This window comes from Mesoplodon mirus (assembly GCF_964341445.2).
Source record: "Mesoplodon mirus genome assembly, chromosome: 4".
Lineage (NCBI taxonomy): Eukaryota > Metazoa > Chordata > Mammalia > Artiodactyla > Ziphiidae > Mesoplodon > Mesoplodon mirus.
The window spans coordinates 186,076,903-186,094,688 of NC_138979.1; the positions used below are offsets into that span (position 1 = coordinate 186,076,903).

Genomic DNA, 17,786 nt, shown 5'->3' on the forward strand with positions numbered 1-17,786 from the left:
TAATGGAGTATAAAATAGTGTAACTTAGATTTCTCATCTCAATGTGCTGTTTACCGTGTGTATTTTTCTCTTTCTCCTCCAGGCTGCTGACTTGAGTAAACCAATAGATAAAAGGATATACAAAGGAACACAGCCTACTTGTCATGACTTCAACCACCTAACAGCCACAGCAGAAAGTGTCTCTCTCCTAGTGGGCTTTTCCGCAGGCCAAGTCCAGCTTATAGACCCAATCAAAAAAGAAACTAGCAAACTATTTAATGAGGAAGTAAGTAGCACCCTGTCTTAGCTTTTAAGAATCCCTTTAAGAATGTATACGTTCTTACCGAGGGTAGTGGGCCTTACTTTACACTGTGAGTGAAGCCCATTTTCCATTCTCAGATGTCCTCCCTAGTATATTACCCAAGTTTAAATGTGGTGCGTTAACTTGTTGACTTTTACCTGTTCTTCCTTGGGCTGACTGTTCTGTGCATTTTTTATGGAGATGCTCAGGTGTCTATAGCAGGGGCTTTAAACATGTTTTTATAATGGAGATAGAGATGAGACTTGTAGCTTGATATTTATAATTTAAATAAGAAAATAAAGAATTTATTCACATCACCAAAAAATTTCATGCAGGTCAAAGAACTTGATAATATTTCCTTAGGTTGCTTAAATGGTAGCTAAACTTGGGTGTGTATGTTTGGCAGGCGTTTGACTTAGACTTTGTCCTCTTGCCCTTGTAACTGTTTGCTATTGAATCACCTTGACACGGTTGGAAATCCTGGAACTTACAATTGGATCCTATGACATAGCTTTTGCCAGTGTTGTAGCCTGTGCTGGGGTTTCTAGCGTCTTCAGTTTCATTCTGGCAGGAGCCTGAGATATCTGAGCTGTCCCTTCAGGAACGTGTCAGCCGTTAAACATAGTAGATGTAAGTTGCCAAATAGGTTATATTTTTATAAGCGATTGGAGTGGCTTTTCAGCCCCAAGTACTGCCATTACATATCTGACGTACTTCCTCCTCTGGGTCGGTATGACTTTCCTAGTAAATGGAAAAGATGAAGCAGTCTTGCTGAGTTAGAAGCCCTGGGTTGCAGTCTACTTGTGACCTCCACCCTGGTGTGACAAGGGCCAGGTCACACGGATTCCTCTCAGGAAGGGCAAGTGGTTTTGATTGTTGCATGGTTTTAAAGTCATTAACTTGGAACAGAAGTGCATTATAAATTCTGATTTTTAAGAAATAATTTTGTTTGGGGAAGAACACTCCACAACTTGCAGTTAAAGTTCGGGCTCTTCTGCGGTCCCCGTGGTACATGCCGTCCATGCATAGCCAGCATCCAGCCACGGTGCTCCTGGTTGGCATTGCCAGTGGATTTGGTGCAATCTTTTGAACCATGCCATCTCTTCTTCTAGTTTCATCTGGGTTGACTGGACAAACAAAACTTGCCGTCTGGATTGACAAAAGTATTTAAACCCATTTTCTGTTAAAAAAAAAAAAAATCTTAAGCAGAAAATTATTCTATTTACCTAAACATTTTATTAACATCATTTGATGGAGTGACTTCTAAGTAGCTGGATGATCTTTGTGGGGGGTGGTGGTGGGAGAGTGAGGGCACAAAACTAGACTTCTCTGCATTCTTAATAGAAACTGTGAATTTGGCGTCATTGTGGGGTTTTATTTGTGTTTAGGTAGGGGACGTGTTTTTGAGGGGGAAGGGATTGGAGCCATGTAAAGGGCTGTTGGTAAACAAGGTCGGGAGGCTGCTCGGCTGAGGATGGCACAGAATGCCACTTAGAGAACAAGAAGGGTTTGTGTGTCATCACTGGGAGAGGGTGGAGCAGAGACCACAGGGCCCTGAGAGCACTCGGACGCATCAGCTAGACCCATTCCTTACTCAGGACAGCTAGACTCGGACGCATCAGCTAGACCCGTCCCGTACTCAGGACGGCTGGACTCGGATGCATCAGCTAGACCCGTCCCGTACTCAGGACGGCTGGACTCGGACGCATCCGCTAGACCCGTCCCGTACTCAGGACGGCTGGACTCGGACGCATCCGCTAGACCCGTCCCTTACTCAGGACGGCTGGACTCGGATGCATCCGCTAGACCCGTCCCTTACTCAGGATGGCTGGACTCGGACGCATCCGCTCGACCCGTCCCGTACTCAGGACACAGCTAGACTCGGACGCATCCACTCGACCCGTCCCTTACTCAGGACACAGCTAGACTCGGACGCATCCGCTGGACCCGACCCTTACTCAGGACACAGCTAGACTCGGACGCATCAGCTGGACCCGTCCCTTACTCAGGACACAGCTAGACTCGGACGCATCAGCTGGAACCATCCCTTACTCAGGACACAGCTAGACTCGGACGCGTCAGCTGGACCCGTCCCTTACTCAGGACACAGCTAGACTCGGACGCATCAGCTGGACCCCGTCCCTTACTCAGGACACAGCTAGACTCGGACGCATCAGCTGGACCCCGTCCCTTACTCAGGACGCAGCCGAGTCACAGGCTGGAAAGCAGCTCCTCACTTTTAATGAGTGAAGCATGAGTTACCTCCTACTCTTTTTACATTTTATTTGAAAAATGGCTGTTCAGAGTGCTAGGATTGTGTGTGGTTTAATGCCAACTTGGCATTTACAGCTTGAGGCAGAAATGGATTGCCCTTCACAGTAAGGACATTCTTTGGCTTGTATGGGTAACAGTCTCATCAGATTTTGGTCAGGATGTCTAAGAGAAAGGGTCATCAGGGGTTTGTTTCTCAGAGAGTGCCAGGGATGGTGGTCGAAGCTGTCGTCAGGCTGTGCTTAGCATTGGTTTGGGACGTGGAGGTTTCAAAGTGTTTTGTCTGTTTCCTCGGCTTGGGAGGGTGGGTTGCTCTCTCCATTGTGCACAGATGAGGAAAGAGTCAAAGAGAAGGTAAGTGAATTGTCCACATCAGGTAGCAATTTGATGATAGTGCTGGATCCGGAAATTAATTCCACGAGCTCTTATTGGTCATAGATTGTAAGCCCCACCATGTGTGGTTGCTAGATGGGCTCTTGTCTCCCCAGGAGCTCACAGTTCAGTGAGATGGACTGAAAGGGCATTGGAACGTGTGTTATCCCAGTGTTATGAACAAAGTACCAAGGGATAATGTATTAATTGCATTCCTCAGTATGTATCAAATATCATAAAATAAAAACAAAAGTTAAGTTCAGTGGGGACAGTTAGAGAAAACTTCCAGAAGGTGACATTTGACCTGGGTTTCAAAGATGCATAGGAGTTGGAGGAGGATGAGAAAGGCCTTAAAAGCTGGAGAAAACAGCTTAGCATGTGGAGGCCAAGGGTGGCCAAACCACAGCATGTGGGCCTTGGAGTGGCAGAAGTTAAAGCCGGACAGATGAGCTGGAACCAGACTGTAAAAGCCCTTTGATACCATGCTGGGAAATTCGGATCTGACACTGGAGGCTGTGGGGGACCTTTGGGCTTTTATTTAATCAAGGGAGTGACAGGATCAAATGTGTTTTTTTAGAACTCTTGTCAGCACTTGTGGAAGGTGGATTGGAATGAAGAAAGAGAGAATGAAGGTAGCAAGACCAGTGAGGAGGCTCTAGTAACTGTCCAGGTGAGAGCTGAGGACTTGAACTAGAGTTGTGGCCATTTTCTCATCCATTCGACAGACCTTGATAGCCTACCGTGTGCCCGGCACCGGGTCTGCAGCGGCAGATAACAGCCGCCCTGTGTTCCCCCTCCAGAGAGGGGGGAGAGAAGTGTGAACAGCACCACACACACATACACACAATTACAGCAAATGGTGGTGACTTGTGATGTCAGAGGAGATAGAGGGCCTGAAGGAGAGACAGACATGGAGGCCTGCTTTACGGGGACGTGGGGAGCGTCGGTCTCTCGGAGGAAGTGAAGTGCTTTGAGCCTCGCCTCACCTGAGGAGGCCCCCAGGTAAGGAGCTAGAGATAGAGCGCCCCTGCAGAGGGAGAGCCGGTGAAGGCCCCTGGAGGCACGAGCTGGGGGCCAAGAGACCTGAGAGAGGACGGTGGACCTGGGAGGGCGTTGTGAAGTGAGAGGGCATGAGTTTGGAGGCCCTGCCACTCAGGGCCTGACCCGGGTTTGCTTCTTCGAGCTGTGGGATCTCACAGAAGGGAGCAGGAGGTGGTCAGATTGATGTTTTTGAAAATAAGCCTGGCTGCTTCTTGGAGACGCAGTTGGAGAGACGAGGGAACAAATCTTGAGAGTCTGGCTCACTTACTGCACTGGGTAAGGTGGGGAAGGAGCAGGTGCTGGGAGCAGAGGTAAAGATCAGAGCTCCGTTCTGTACTTGTGACGCTTGAGAGGCCAGTAGGTGGTTGGATAGATACATGGATATGGAGCACAAAACTAGAGGTGAATTCTGGGAGCTGTCAGCATATAAATAGTAATCGTGTCCCTGAGATTAGATGGCAGGTCTGTGGAGAAGGCACAGTAGAGCAAAGACGCGTCTGGGGCTGAGCCGTTTATACTCCGAGATTCTGGTCATCTGCTCATGGCCTGCAAAGGGGCACTTAACGGCAGTCAGTGTATTACCGTGAAATTTACAGACTCGCAGCCCAGTGGCTAAGAACGTGGACCCTTGAACCCGGATGCCTGGAGCTCAGACACCCTTCTGCCACTTACTGCCTGCAGGCTGTGGGTCTTCACTTCATCTCTTCTCCTCAGCCGGAAAGTGGATAAGAGCGGTCCCCACCTGGAGGTGTGGTGAGGATGAGATGTGAGCAGAGGGCCTGGAGAGCAAGCCCTGGGGAGGAAGTTCCAGGTGGAGGGGAGACTCCGAGGGTTTCTTTCACTAGAGGTTGGAGGAGAGGCTTCTTGGGAGGTGAGGTGCCAGCAGTTTTGAAGGAGAAGCACAAATGATTTTCCAGGACAAGAAGGTAACAGCAGGGCAACCCAGACAGAGAAGCAACACGAGTAAGGCAGATGATGGGGACCGTTTATCATGACTGTTTGGTGTCTGTCTGTCTTACTCACCAGAGAGCTCCTCAGCCTCCCATCACACACATGCACGTGTGCATGTGCACACTCCAGTACTGCTTATTCTAACCTTTGCTCCTTTCTGGAGGTGTCTGGTGCATGAAAGTGTAGTAAATGGATGGATGGATAGGTGGGTAGGTGAATGGAAAAGAAATTATAAGTTCCAGAAATCCACACGAGACCAAAGATAGGTGAAAATTTCTATCGGGGAATAGAGTGTATCTTAAAAGGTGATTTTCCCCCCATTGATTAAAAAACTTAAAATACTTGTTTATAGAAAAAACTGGGACGTAGAGAAGTACAAAGAAGATGGGAAAACATCACCTAGAAATCCCATTGCTCACTGTTAGCTTTACTGTCTTTGCAATTTTTTATGTTTTTAATGAGGCAGAACTGTCAGATTCACACCTTCCATTAGAGCTGCTGGCAACCTTCACCTCCCGGTCTGGCCCTCAGTCCATCCAGTTCATGTCAGATAGCAGAGGCGAGCCCTGCTCCCCGGGCCGTCCCAGTCATACCGAGACCCTGGCCGCTGCACCAGTTCAGCCCCCGAGGAAGGCTGGTCCTTTCTAGTCTCCCTTGGGGAATGATAGCCTAGATCCCCCGACACACTGCTTTCTCTCAAGCCTTAGAGTAGACTTTAGGTTTCTGTGTGTAGTGTTCTGTGTGTTTTATGCCCTTGACGGTATCTAACGGCACATCCGATGAACTCCCAGACCGTGGAGCCGACCTTCACGGTAAGGGTCACCAGGGAAGGGGAGGTGCCCTGGGCAGCACCCGGAAAGGGTGCGGAGTCCCCTTGTCCTCACTAACGGTTACGATGTACTGGGGAGAAAGTCATGAAGGGGCAGTTTCTGTGTGGTAATGAACTCAGCCTTGTTTGCCTTTGTAAAAATTCTGATTATATCTGGGTTGTATCCATAGAACAGTAACTTCAAAGGATTTTTAAGGATGTTTGGTTATTGGGTGGATGTAAAATCCAAGAAGAACTTGTCCTTTCGGCTTCTTCATCCCCGGCATGTAATGGGCCCTCCTGTTCTTGACTTTCTCCTTGCTCACAGGTTGCGAGGCCGGGGCAGCCTGCTGGGTAGGCTGTAGGCTCCTCCTGGACGCCCGGCCCTGCTGCTCCCTGCGGCTGTGTCTGCTCTTCGGTCCCAGGCTGCAGGCTCCCAGCGCCCCCGGGGTGGGGGAGAGGAGGCCCAGCTTTGCAGTATCCTGTCTAGTCCTCTAAGGAGAGAGTGGTTCTAGGCATTCTGTTTGTTTTGTGTTTGTTGTTGCCCTTTTTAATCAAAGGAAGGAAATGAGCACTGAACGGTCTCCTCCTTAAAGTTTTGAGATTGATAAAAATGACATCTGATCCTCTTTCACAGGGCTTTGAAATACCCTTTCCTAATACTTCCTGAGGGAAGAAGCAGCTGTCTTTAAATGCCTTTACAGAATCAAAGCCCTTAGTCACCGTTTTTGCTTGTGGCTACGTTATGGCTTTTCCAGCAGCTGCTGTGGTTTTGGAATTGTTTGTTTTTAGTACTTCTGTTATCAATTAATATCTGCATTGTAAAATGCATACCCAGCAAACCCCCAAGAATTTTTTCCTGCTTATCATGTTGATAGCAGTGAAAAAAAGAAAATTAAAAAGTATGTGCTTTGGAAAGCTTCATTTCAGCAGTGGTGCTTTAGTGTGGTTACAGATTGATTTTTATTCTTGCTTCCTCTAAACTAGTTTAGTATCGTTAGAAAATCTTGTCCGTGAACGCCATTGAGGACGGTGGTTTTGGTGTTCGTTGGACTTTGGATTGGTGTTAGAAATGAGGCAGTGTCTTCTGCGTTCAGAATATGGGGAATGTGGGAGCCGTGGGTGATCACCAGGGAGAGAAGTGGGTGTGGGAGCCCGCTTCCTGGGTAGGTGGCTTGACGTACAGACCTGGCATAGTAATGCCCAGATTTTGGTTCTGGTTTTTATGGAAGTGATTTTAAAAGTAGGCCTTTGAGCGCCGTGGCACTTCCCTCTTTAATGGAAAGCTCAGTGGTCATGCCCGAGGACCTGAGCGCCTGTCCTTCCCTGAGACCTGCCCCACTCTCCTCTCCTTACCCTTCCTGCCGGGGCGGCCTCACCTCAGCCTCGGAGCAGGGGGCTTTCTTCTCCCGGACCCCCACCCAGCTCCCTCTCCGCCTCCCCTCCTGGCCTGTAGCACAGAGCTGCCCCCGGAGACCCTGTGATGGGACGGAGGGACACGTGATGCAGGGAGCAGAGCCCCTGGCCTGTGGGACGGTCACTCGGCGTCGGTTCCTTCCTCTCCTCGTGGGACTTCCGGCTGGTTTTCTCGACTCTCCTTCTGCTTTCCTGACTTCTGTCCTGCTCGCTCTAAGTAGTCTCTTTCCAAAGCTGCACACTCTCCTCCTCTTCCTTGTACACCTTCTGCCTTGGAGAGCTCAGGATGTCGCAGATCCGGCTCTTACTGTTCACAGCCCATTTCCTCGTCTTCCACCGTCATTTCCATCAGCTGCCTACTTGATGAGGACACTTGAACTTCTCCCCAGCACAGTCACCCCTCCTCTCTTACCTGTCACCCCCCTTCCCAGTCACTCAAGCTCAAAACCTAGGAGTCTGTTCACACGCCTCCTTCACCCCAACCCCACCTCCTACTCCATCCAGCCTAGCCCACTGTTAAACAGTCCATCCTGCCACACCACCGCTGGTCAAGTTTAAGACCTTTTTGTCCACGGACAATTGTCATAGCTTCCTAACCGGTCTCTCTTCACCTTCACCATTCTGTACCTACTGACGGGAGACTTCACTTCATTCTGTCACTTCCCTTTTCAGAAATCTTCCGTGCCCCTACTGTCTGCATCAGTACAGCCAGTAGAAATATAGTGTGAGCCACAAATTCAATTTAAAATGTCTAATAGCCACATTACATCAATTTAAAAATAGGTGATGTTAAGATACTTTATCTTGGGACTTCCCTGGTGGCGCAGTGGTTAAGAATCCGCCTGCCAGTGCAGGGGATACGGGTTCAATCCCTGGTCCAGGAAGATCCCACGTGCCGTGGAGTAACTAAGCCCGTGCGTCACAACTACTGAGCCCTCATGCCACAACTCCTGAAGCCCGTGCGCCGCAACTACTGAGCCCACGTTCTGTAACTGCTGAAGCCGCGTGCCCAGAGCCGATGCTCCGCAGCAAGAGAAGCCACCACAATGAGAAGCCCGCGCACCACAACAAAGAGTAGCCCCCGCTTGCCGCAACTAGAGAAAGCCCACGCGCGGTAACGAGGACCCAACGCAGCCAAAAACAAAAATGTATTACTTTATCTAATACATCCAAACATTATTTCAATGTGTAATCAATATACAATTGTGAATGAGATACTTTCCATAATTTCTCAAGTCTTCAGGATCTAGTGTGTAATTTACACTCACAGCATGTCTCACTTTGGACCAGTCACTTTCAAGTGCTCGGGGCTGTGGGATTGGTCAGCACAGGGATTCAAGGTCACAGCCCAGACCCCTTAGCCTGGGACTCCATGTCCTTGAGTCCCAGCTCACGATTCCAGACCTAATTTCCTGCCCCTGCTCGGGTGCTCCAGCCAAAACGGTTACCGTGCACGTCCACAGGCCCACGTGCACTGTGCTGAGCCTTGCTCTGGCTGCCCGCCCCCCAGCACAGGCCCCACCTGGACTCAGGAGCTCCTCAGGGGACCTGGGGTTCTGCCAAGGGTGTTGTTTCAACATTCTCAAACGCATGCTCATCCAGATCAAGGCCCCACTGACACTGGAGAATTCAAGCCCAGCAGGGAAATCCTGTTAGTTAGCTCTGAGAACTGACGAAGATTCCTTACTGTTTTTTTTTTTTGCAGTACGCGGGCCTCTCACTGTTGTGGCCTCTCCTGTTGCGGAGCACAGGCTCTGGACACGCAGGCTCAGCGGCCATGGCTCACGGGCCCAGCCGCTCCGCGGCACGTGGGATCCTCCCGGACCGGGGCACGAACCCGTGTCCCCTGCATCGGCAGGCGGACTCTCAACCACTGCGCCACCAGGGAAGCCCTCCTTACTTTTTTTATTAGACATTTTCTGGAACAAAAATATACCCTTATGGTGCAGAAAGTGGGCTGCATTCTTTATATTTATTGAATAAGATGTTCTAGGTATTTGTTTTTTAATTTCTGTTCTCTTAACTTTTTTGCTAAACCCAAACCAAGTGATAGCCCAGGGCAGTTTACTTCAGTGACTCCGAGCTAGGCCTGAAGTTGTGCCTCCCACTGCCCGGGGTCTGCGGGAGGGGCGCCCTGGTTTATTGACGTTTGTCGGTGGCACAGAAGGCGCCAGCCCCACTTTGGGGCTGACGGGCCTGTGCCGGGTGTCATCTTGCCCGGTCCGTCCCCCTTGCCCCAGCGCCTTCTGTGTCTCTAGGATGAAGAGCGCTGGGTTTGCTCCCCCATCAGCGCCCCCGCCCTTGTCCCCTCTGTGAGGACGCTCTGCCCTGCATCCTCCCAGGCCGCTTCTTGTGCTGCCCCTTTACCTCTTGGCTCAGCGCGCCCTCACCCCAGAGATAGAGGCCCTTCCAGGCCTTCCTACGTGAGACTGCAGTCACTCTGATGCTCCTGCCCGTTGTCTTCTTTCCCTGCTTGGTTTTTGCTCACAGTGCAACGCTCCTTACCGTTAGATCCTGTCCGTTTCACTACCTTTTCATCCCACTTGAACATCAGTTCCACTCAAGAAGGGCTGTCTGTCTGTTGCTGCTGTCAGTGCCTGGCACGTAGTGTACATTCAGTAGAGGATGGACGGAGGAGTGAATGAAACGAGTGAGTGGTGACCGGGAGGGACACAGGCGAGTGTGCGGACCTCTCTGACCCTGCTTCTTGGTGGGTCACACGGCAATAACACCTGCCTTCCTGTGGGGAAATGAGCGCTCATACGTACCCTGCTGGTGGGAATATAAATTGTTACATCCTGTATGGGAGGTAATTTGGCGATACCTATAAAAAATTATAAACGTATGTACCTCCTGACCCAGCTATTCCAGTGGGAATTTATCCTGCAAGTATATTTATACATGTGAAAATTGCCATATGTGCAGGTTATTCCTTGCTATACAAATGTCCTTCAGTGGGGGACTTTTCAAATAAACCACAGTATATCCATATCATTGAGTACTCTGCAGCTGTAGAAAAGAATGAGGAAGCTGTCTTCATACCAGTACAGAGAGACGCACATGTGTGACTGCATGAGAAAGCAGAGGCGCAGACTGAAAAAAAGGAGTGTGGATAAACTTGTATCTATGTTTGCCTTGTCCACACAGGAAGACACTCGCAGAGATAAACAAGAAGCTGATGACAGTAATTCTGGGGGCAAGGGATCTGGGATGGAGGAAAGGGGTGTGAGTGAGGCTTTCTACTGGATACTTTTATTAATATATATGAATTATGACTGTATGACCTATTGAAAAAATAAAAGCTTACGTTGCGGGGTTATTTTGAGGATGAAACAGTGTGTGTGCAGAGCCACTGCTCAGTGCCTGGCCGCAGAGTAGATGCTCAGGTTGGAAGTGAGCACGGCTGTCCTGATATGCCTGCCACGTACCCCAAGACGAAGTGGGTGCCCCAGCAGGGGCACAGAAGGTGGGCTCAGGTTTTTGTCCGTAAGTTACATCCACGTGTCTACTTACAGCAGTCTCAATGCACCTTTTTAACGTGGAGTAAAGTCTTTAAATGTGTCTCGTCACCGCAGTAACATGTATTTTAATAATGGTGCTATGATTATTTATCTCCATTCCTCACAGTTGCAGGGAAATACTGTTTTTACTTGACAGTATTCCAGTTTTGAGTTCTAATGGAATTATTTTTGTTGTGCCTTTTTAAGCCCAAAATAATTTTTTTCTCCTAACCATAGTGCTAGAAGTTTTTATGTCCATCCTTAAAATTTTCCACACATGATAGAGTAACGGTGGAGAGCTGTTGGGAAAATTGAGATTAGATTTGGTTATGGTGAAATGTGAGGTGCAGGAGTTGAAAGCCACACACAGTGCCAGGGCATGGCCAGCAGCCTGGCTCCTCAGCCTGAGGTCGCTTCTGTAGCCGCCCAACGAGGCCACCGATGGGGGTGAACCGGCACCACCCTTGGACACTAGGCCAGCAGACCAGTCCCGGTTAAGGGATCAGGAGTGCTGGGGCAGCCTGAGCCCGGTGGGCACAGCAAGGTCTGCTGGGTGGGGGTGGGCTCCCCCAGGACCAAAGCCCTGACCTGGCCTCGTTAGGTGCTTCTGACCTCTGTGGAAGAAATGGTGAAGGTCTCGTGGAAACCCTGACAGAGCAGCGCTGGGCTTCCAGGTTGTTGGCGTTAGCATAGGTCAGCTGCCTTATACAGGAAGGTCACCGGGCAGGAGAGGAAAGGGGCAGGGGGTGACAGTGCGGCTGTGACACTGCAGAGCGACAGCAGTGACCCCTGCTGCTCAGTAACCCTCGCCCGGCCCGCTAGCCCCGGGCCCTCGTGCTGGGCAGGGTCAGGCCTCCCCCTCCTCCCTGGCTGGGACCATTGTTGGCCACCTCCCTTCCAGGGCCTAATGTTCTGCAGCAGTTTGCATGGTTCATTAGTCTCTTTGAAGAAACCACGTGTTGTCATTTTCTGTGACTCTCTGTAAAGACGCAGTACACACAGCAGACACACAGCGCAGGGCCGACTAGGCAGGAGGCCCTGTGTCTGGTGGGCTTCCCGTCCCTGTGGCCCGTGGCCCTCTGAGGCTCGAGTCGGGGAACCCCAAGCACATGAGAGGAGTGGGAGCGTGTAGCTCACCCGAAGCCCGCCGGGCTCCCGAGGCACCCGGTTACCGGGCTGGCAGTGGGAAGCGTCTGGCGGCAGGACTGGCTGAGAACTCGGGGGTCGTGGGAACTCCCAGCTGGTTTCTGGTGCTGTGATTTGGGGACCAGGCAGCCTCGTGGAAGCCACTGTGCCAGTGAGGCCCACGAAAGGTCTGCAAGCAGGGAAGCGTACTCGGGGGGTGGTCATCCCTTTGTGGGGGTTCTCCTTGGGCCTTTTGTTCTTTTGGTTTTAAAGGCAAGACTCCCGACCTGTGCCTGTTAAAGAAACAGTTGGTCAGTGGATCACAGATGAACGTGGGGTAGAGTGGCAGTGACTAGGCACATACTCCTGAGTGTTAGTCATCTGTTTATTTTTTTAAACACCACCTTGTTCCAAAGAAGATGGAGGAATGGCTTCTGAAGATACACACGTGGCAGCGACTGTGAGTGAGGAAGTTGCAGCGAGTCAGGGCCGAGGCAGAGCCCAGGGCGGGCTGCGTTGCTGTCCTGGGTGCTGCTGGCTGCACGTGGACTACCCACCCCCCAGCAGCCGGAAGAGGCGGGGGTAGTCAGCACGGGGCACGCGGGGCCAAGGCAGTGCAGAGAGCCGCTGGGGGCCCAGGGCTCCCGGCCGCGGGGACTGCGAGACTTTCCCGGGGGCCTCGTGGTGAGGACCCTGCACAGGTGCAGGAGGCCCAGGCCCAGCCGCTCCTGGCGTGAGACGTGCGGAGTGCCCGGGGCTGTCCCTCTCCCCAGTGTGTCCCGGCGCCTGGTATAGTATCTGTCGGGCACATACTAGGCTCGCAACAGTGTTTGCTGAATGACTGACTTGGTGAAACCCAGTGGCCTGACACCCAGGTGCAGTTCTAGAAGGTAATTCCACAAGGGGCCAGAATGCCTTCACTGGCCTGACCGCGGGATAGGACGTGGAGTGCCCGGATGGACGCATCCCTTCTCACCGAGAAGCAGACAAGCTTTCTTGCTGGAAAAGTAGACCTTTAAAAGTTCTCCATTGTGATAACTTGTTCTCCTTTGTCTTCACAGAGACTAATAGACAAGTCACGAGTAACCTGTGTCAAATGGGTTCCTGGTTCGGAAAGCCTTTTCCTAGTAGCCCATTCAAGTGGGAACATGTACTTGTATAATGTGGAGCACGCTTGTGGCACCACAGCCCCCCACTACCAGCTTCTGAAGCAGGGAGAGAGCTTTGCCGTGCACACTTGCAAGAGCAAATCCACGAGGAACCCTCTCCTCAAGTGGACGGTGGGCGAGGGGGCCCTCAACGAGTTTGCTTTCTCCCCAGATGGCAAGTTCTTGGCGTGCGTGAGCCAGGACGGCTTCCTGCGGGTGTTCAACTTTGACTCGGTGGAGCTGCACGGCACCATGAAAAGCTACTTTGGAGGCTTGCTGTGCGTGTGCTGGAGCCCGGACGGCAAGTACGTCGTGACGGGCGGGGAGGACGACCTCGTGACCGTCTGGTCCTTCGGAGACGGCCGCGTGATCGCGCGGGGCCACGGGCACAAGTCCTGGGTCAGCGTGGTGGCGTTTGATCCCTACACCACCAGTGTGGAAGAGAGCGACCCTATGGAGCTCAGTGGCAGTGACGAGGACTTCCAGGACCTTCTGCACTTCGGGCGAGACCGAGCAAACAGCACCCAGTCCCGGCTGTCCAAGCGGAACTCGACCGAGAGCCGCCCCGTCAGTGTCACGTACCGGTTTGGCTCCGTGGGCCAGGACACGCAGCTCTGCTTATGGGACCTCACGGAAGACATCCTTTTCCCCCACCAGCCCCTCTCCAGAGCAAGGACGCACACGAATGTCATGAACGCCACGAGTCCTCCTGCCGGAAGCACTGGCAACAGCGTCACGACCCCCGGCAACCCGGCGCCCCCTCCCCTGCCGCGGTCCAACAGCCTCCCGCATTCCGCCGTCTCCGGCACCGGCAGCAAGGGCAGCGTCGCGGACGGCGCCATCGCTTCCGGGGTCAGCAAGTTCGCGACGCTCTCGCTACACGACCGGAAGGACAGGCACCATGAGAAAGATCACAAACGAAACCACAGCATGGGACACATCTCTAGCAAGAGCAGCGACAAACTGAACCTCGTTACTAAAACCAAAACGGACCCAGCTAAAACCTTGGGCACGCCCCTGTGTCCTCGGATGGAAGACGTCCCCTTGTTAGAGCCGCTCATCTGTAAAAAGATAGCACATGAGAGGCTGACTGTATTAATTTTTCTTGAAGACTGTATAGTCACTGCTTGTCAGGAGGGATTTATTTGCACGTGGGGAAGGCCTGGTAAAGTGGTCAGTTTTAACCCTTAATGCTGCACCGGATCCAGAACTTGAATAGGTAGTGATTTTTTTCTTGCGGGAGGGGCGGGGTGTACAATGAATGTGAATGACACTTCTTATTCTTAATGTAAATCTAAATGCATCAGAGCCATAATTTTGGATACTGCATGCCATGTAATTCTGAATCATTTGATAATTCACCTTAGAACGTTTAAAAAATATAATCAAACTAATTGCCAGCCAAGTCAGTCACCCTCCTGGGAGTATATAGAGTCCCAAGGTTAGCATTCCTCTATTAGACTATTTCGATTTTAGGAAAATCATGACAGTGTGGGGAAACAATGACTTTAAAATGCTAAAATTAAAATGTCTGCTTTAACTGGAATATTTTTGCTTAACTACTCAATTAGAATATTGTACACCTGATCAGAGTGTGTGTTCAATACGAACGGCCGTTAATTGTCCTTTATAGTCCAACTTTTTATCTTCATCATACAATGTTTAGGAACCTATGAAATTTAACTTTAGGAACAAAGCGTTCAGCAGGGTTGATTGCTATTGTTTTTACATTGTTCTGGCAATCCACAGAAAGAGAAGAGCCTTAATTTTTAAAACCCATTTTAGTCATTTTATGACAATTAAAATTGTTTAATAAACATCTTTTTTCAAAGAAGCGGTCTGTAGCACTTTGATCGGGACTCTGTGCACCACGTGCACAACCCACGTTTCTCAGAGCCGGACGGTCGCCCACGTTTCTCAGAGCCGGACGGTCGCCGCAGCTGCGGGCCGAGGGCGCCAGCATGTTGCCAGAAGTGCCTCTTGCCACACAAGCCGAGATCGTTCATGGTGGACGCGATTTGCTTATGTTTTTTCCAACAAGGGGAAGGATCTTTCCTTTTCTTTTCCTTTTTATTTAGTTTACTTATTTATTTTTTTGGTGGGTTTTGTTTTTTGGTCAAAAAGGCACATGACCGTAGGCCCTAGGCAGACTCCTCAGCTTTGTTTGTGAAGACTGATAGGCCCCCAAGGTTCAGAGCACTTGAAATTTTTCCCTCGTTTGGGTTTTGTGTTCCCACCAGAGGGGAGGGGCAGGGGCAGGTTGCTCCTCTCTCCTTGGAGGGCAGTCGTGGTCCCGGATCTTCCGGATCATTCTCGGGATGCCCTCGGCCTCTGTCTCAGGGACCCCACCCCCTGCCCCAGCGCCTGCCCCGGGGGCCTGTGGCTGCTGGGGGCAGGGCTGGCTCTCCCTCTGCCCAGGCGGCTGCTTCCACGTCCAGGGGAGGCTGCTGTGCTCGACTCTTAATTCCTTCAGAGCCTTATCAGCTGTCGGGGGGAGTTGCTTTTCAAATTCTAGTTTTCACAGTGGATGAGAGGGCTCTTTGACCCATATGTTTCGTGTCAAGATGATAATGAGCTCATTTGTCAGCTTGCTTTGGTCACTTAGGTTTGTTTTTCTGTTGTGCACGCCTTTGTAATTAAATGTAGAGATACTGATCATTTATACTGGTTTGAGTAGCGAACGCGATTCAGCGAAGTGCCGACCTGGAGGCTTCAGTTTCTCGGCGGTGCGAGACTCTGGTTGATGGAGCAGCTCAGTGCTCTTAAAGCTGGCCCCCGGGAAGGCCAGGCCGGCTCCCCACTCCGCGCGCGTCAGGGCCGAGCCATTCACTCTGTGTCCCCCGCGCTCCCTAGGGTGGTGGTTTCTGCGACCTTGACGGCGGTGGGGGGGGCAGCGTTCTTCCACGTGAGAGCCTCGGTGGCCTTCCCCGTCATGCATCACGGTCCATGGGGATGTTAATGTCCTGTCTGCCTTTAAGATATGGTCCTTTGTTCCTGAATGTTCACTGATCTGGGGTAGCAGGGACAGCCATGCTTGTGGACTGTTTCAGCTCTGGAGGCTGGGAAATCGGGCTGTCAGGTGGAGAGCAGGAACCAGCACTCCACGCGCAACTTTATGTACCTGCATAGCTTTAGAAGTTCAGTTTCAAATGCTTCTGAGGCATTGAGTATGCAGTTTCAAAATTCAGGACTTTGTATTTGGCCCAAGTGGCTGAATCCCAGGTAAGTAGCCTTTACGGGGTGGGGGGGTGGCGGGCAGGGGAGCGTGTCGCGCACGACCTTCCAGTTCTGAGCGCTGTGCTCCTTCCGCGCGGGCAGGAAAGCCACGGGTGGGGCCCGTGTAGCTGATGCTTGTGCGACGGGGGCTCTTTCTGGTTCCTTCTGTCCTTCAGCGTCCGCTGGGGCAGCTTACGCAGGGGGCGGTCTGTGGATGGGGGCGGGGGTGGGAGAGGCAAGGGGAGGGTGTTACTGGTTCCTTAAAAAATAAGCGCCACAACGCGTTCATAGCAGCCGGGCTCCATCTCCTCCACCCCGCCCCCAGGTTAAACCACTGTGGTCCCTGCAGTTTGGGGTTTGGGGCTTGGTCACAGTCTCGGTCTTCCAGCTGCTGCTGGTGAGTGTGTGAGTGTATCCTTGATGTCTGGCTGGGGCCCCCTGGCTGGGTGTCAGGTGCCGGGGAGGGGCCGCTCGGCCCGGCCCGGCTCGGCCCGGGCTGGTTCTGGACACGGTGGCGACGCTGCTTCCACCCACTGTGCCCCTCTGATGCCTCCGCCTTTCTGTGACAGCCAGCAGCGCCCTTCTCCTGCAGTCAGGAGGGCAGAGCGCCAGGTGCTCTCCAAGACCAGGACTAAAGTTGCCGGCAGCTTGAGGAGACGGGGGCACAGGGGAGGGAGGGGGCGGGCGGGCTTCTCCCCTCCTCCCTCGCGTTTGTTTCGGGGCTGCCAGGGCTCCTGCAGACCCGGGTCGGGTGGGGGGTTGCTTCGAGGGGTTCCAGTCGCAGGTATATAAGGCACCAGGTATATAAGGCACCGTGGCCACTAAGGGAAATCTGGGGCGTGTTTTTTTGTAGTTTTCTCCCCAAATTTTGAGCTTCCTCATTGAAACTTTTCAGTTGTTCAGCTTAAACATTATCCTGAGCAAGAATATCTTTTCTAACCTAACCTCTGGAATAAAACAGCTTTTGGCCAGAAGAGGTTATTCCTATTCGCTCAGCACTATTTTTCCACCATGCACTGAGACGCATCGATGAAAAGCAGAGAAATAAATGCTCAGGGTAGCACGTGAGCCGAGTTGCTCCCCCGCAGCAAGAGGTGTCTCTGACCGCCTGCGGCGACAGGACCCCTCGGAGGGCCCTAGCCAGGCTGTGGGGTCTTCTCTGCCTGCCCTGCCCTGGCTCGCCCCTTAAAGCTTCTGGGAATTCCAGAGCTGGGTTTGTGTTGTGACCTGGGCGATGCAGAGGCTTCTGAACCCACCGGCCGCCCCAGCCCCAGCCCTTCTCTGTTTCTCCTCCGCTGGGAGAGCTGGGGTGGGAAGCCTTTGGAAAACCTGGCCTCCTTTTATTTTATTTTATTTTATTTTATTTTTTATTTTTATTGGGGTTTTTTTGCCTTCTTTTAAAGGCAAATGTGGAAGAGGGAGTAGGCAGGCTCTTTAAAAATAACCAGTAGCTTTGGGTTCTCAATTGATTTAAATAGTGGTAAAGAATCTTAATTTTGGTTTTTGTGCTGACTGGACCTTCTGACATTTTTGAAGGGTTCTCCTGTGAGCCGTTGACTTGGGACTAAGGATAAATGCCTTAACGAAAGAAAAAGAGAGGAGTGGAAAGACGGGGATAAGCTATGACAGCGATTATTGTCTCAGACATCCAGAAACGA

The 17,786-nt window shown here is 51.6% G+C and overlaps 1 protein-coding gene across 9 annotated transcripts in view; it reads left to right on the plus strand.

The window, feature by feature from the left end:
* Positions 1 to 16,128, plus strand: part of WDR20 (WD repeat domain 20) — a 57,752-nt gene extending 41,624 nt beyond the window's left edge. For 2 of the 9 annotated variants that reach the window (XM_082620212.1, XM_082620215.1), the window contains exons 2-4: positions 83 to 265; positions 3,501 to 3,593; positions 12,826 to 16,128. In XM_082620212.1, coding sequence (XP_082476338.1) covers positions 83 to 265; positions 3,501 to 3,593; positions 12,826 to 14,103 — 1,554 coding nt within the window. In that variant the 3' untranslated portion in view covers positions 14,104 to 16,128. The other 7 variants (XM_082620220.1, XM_082620216.1, XM_082620221.1 and 4 more) reach the window with 7 other exon arrangements.
* The last annotated feature ends 1,658 nt before the right edge of the window (positions 16,129 to 17,786 follow it).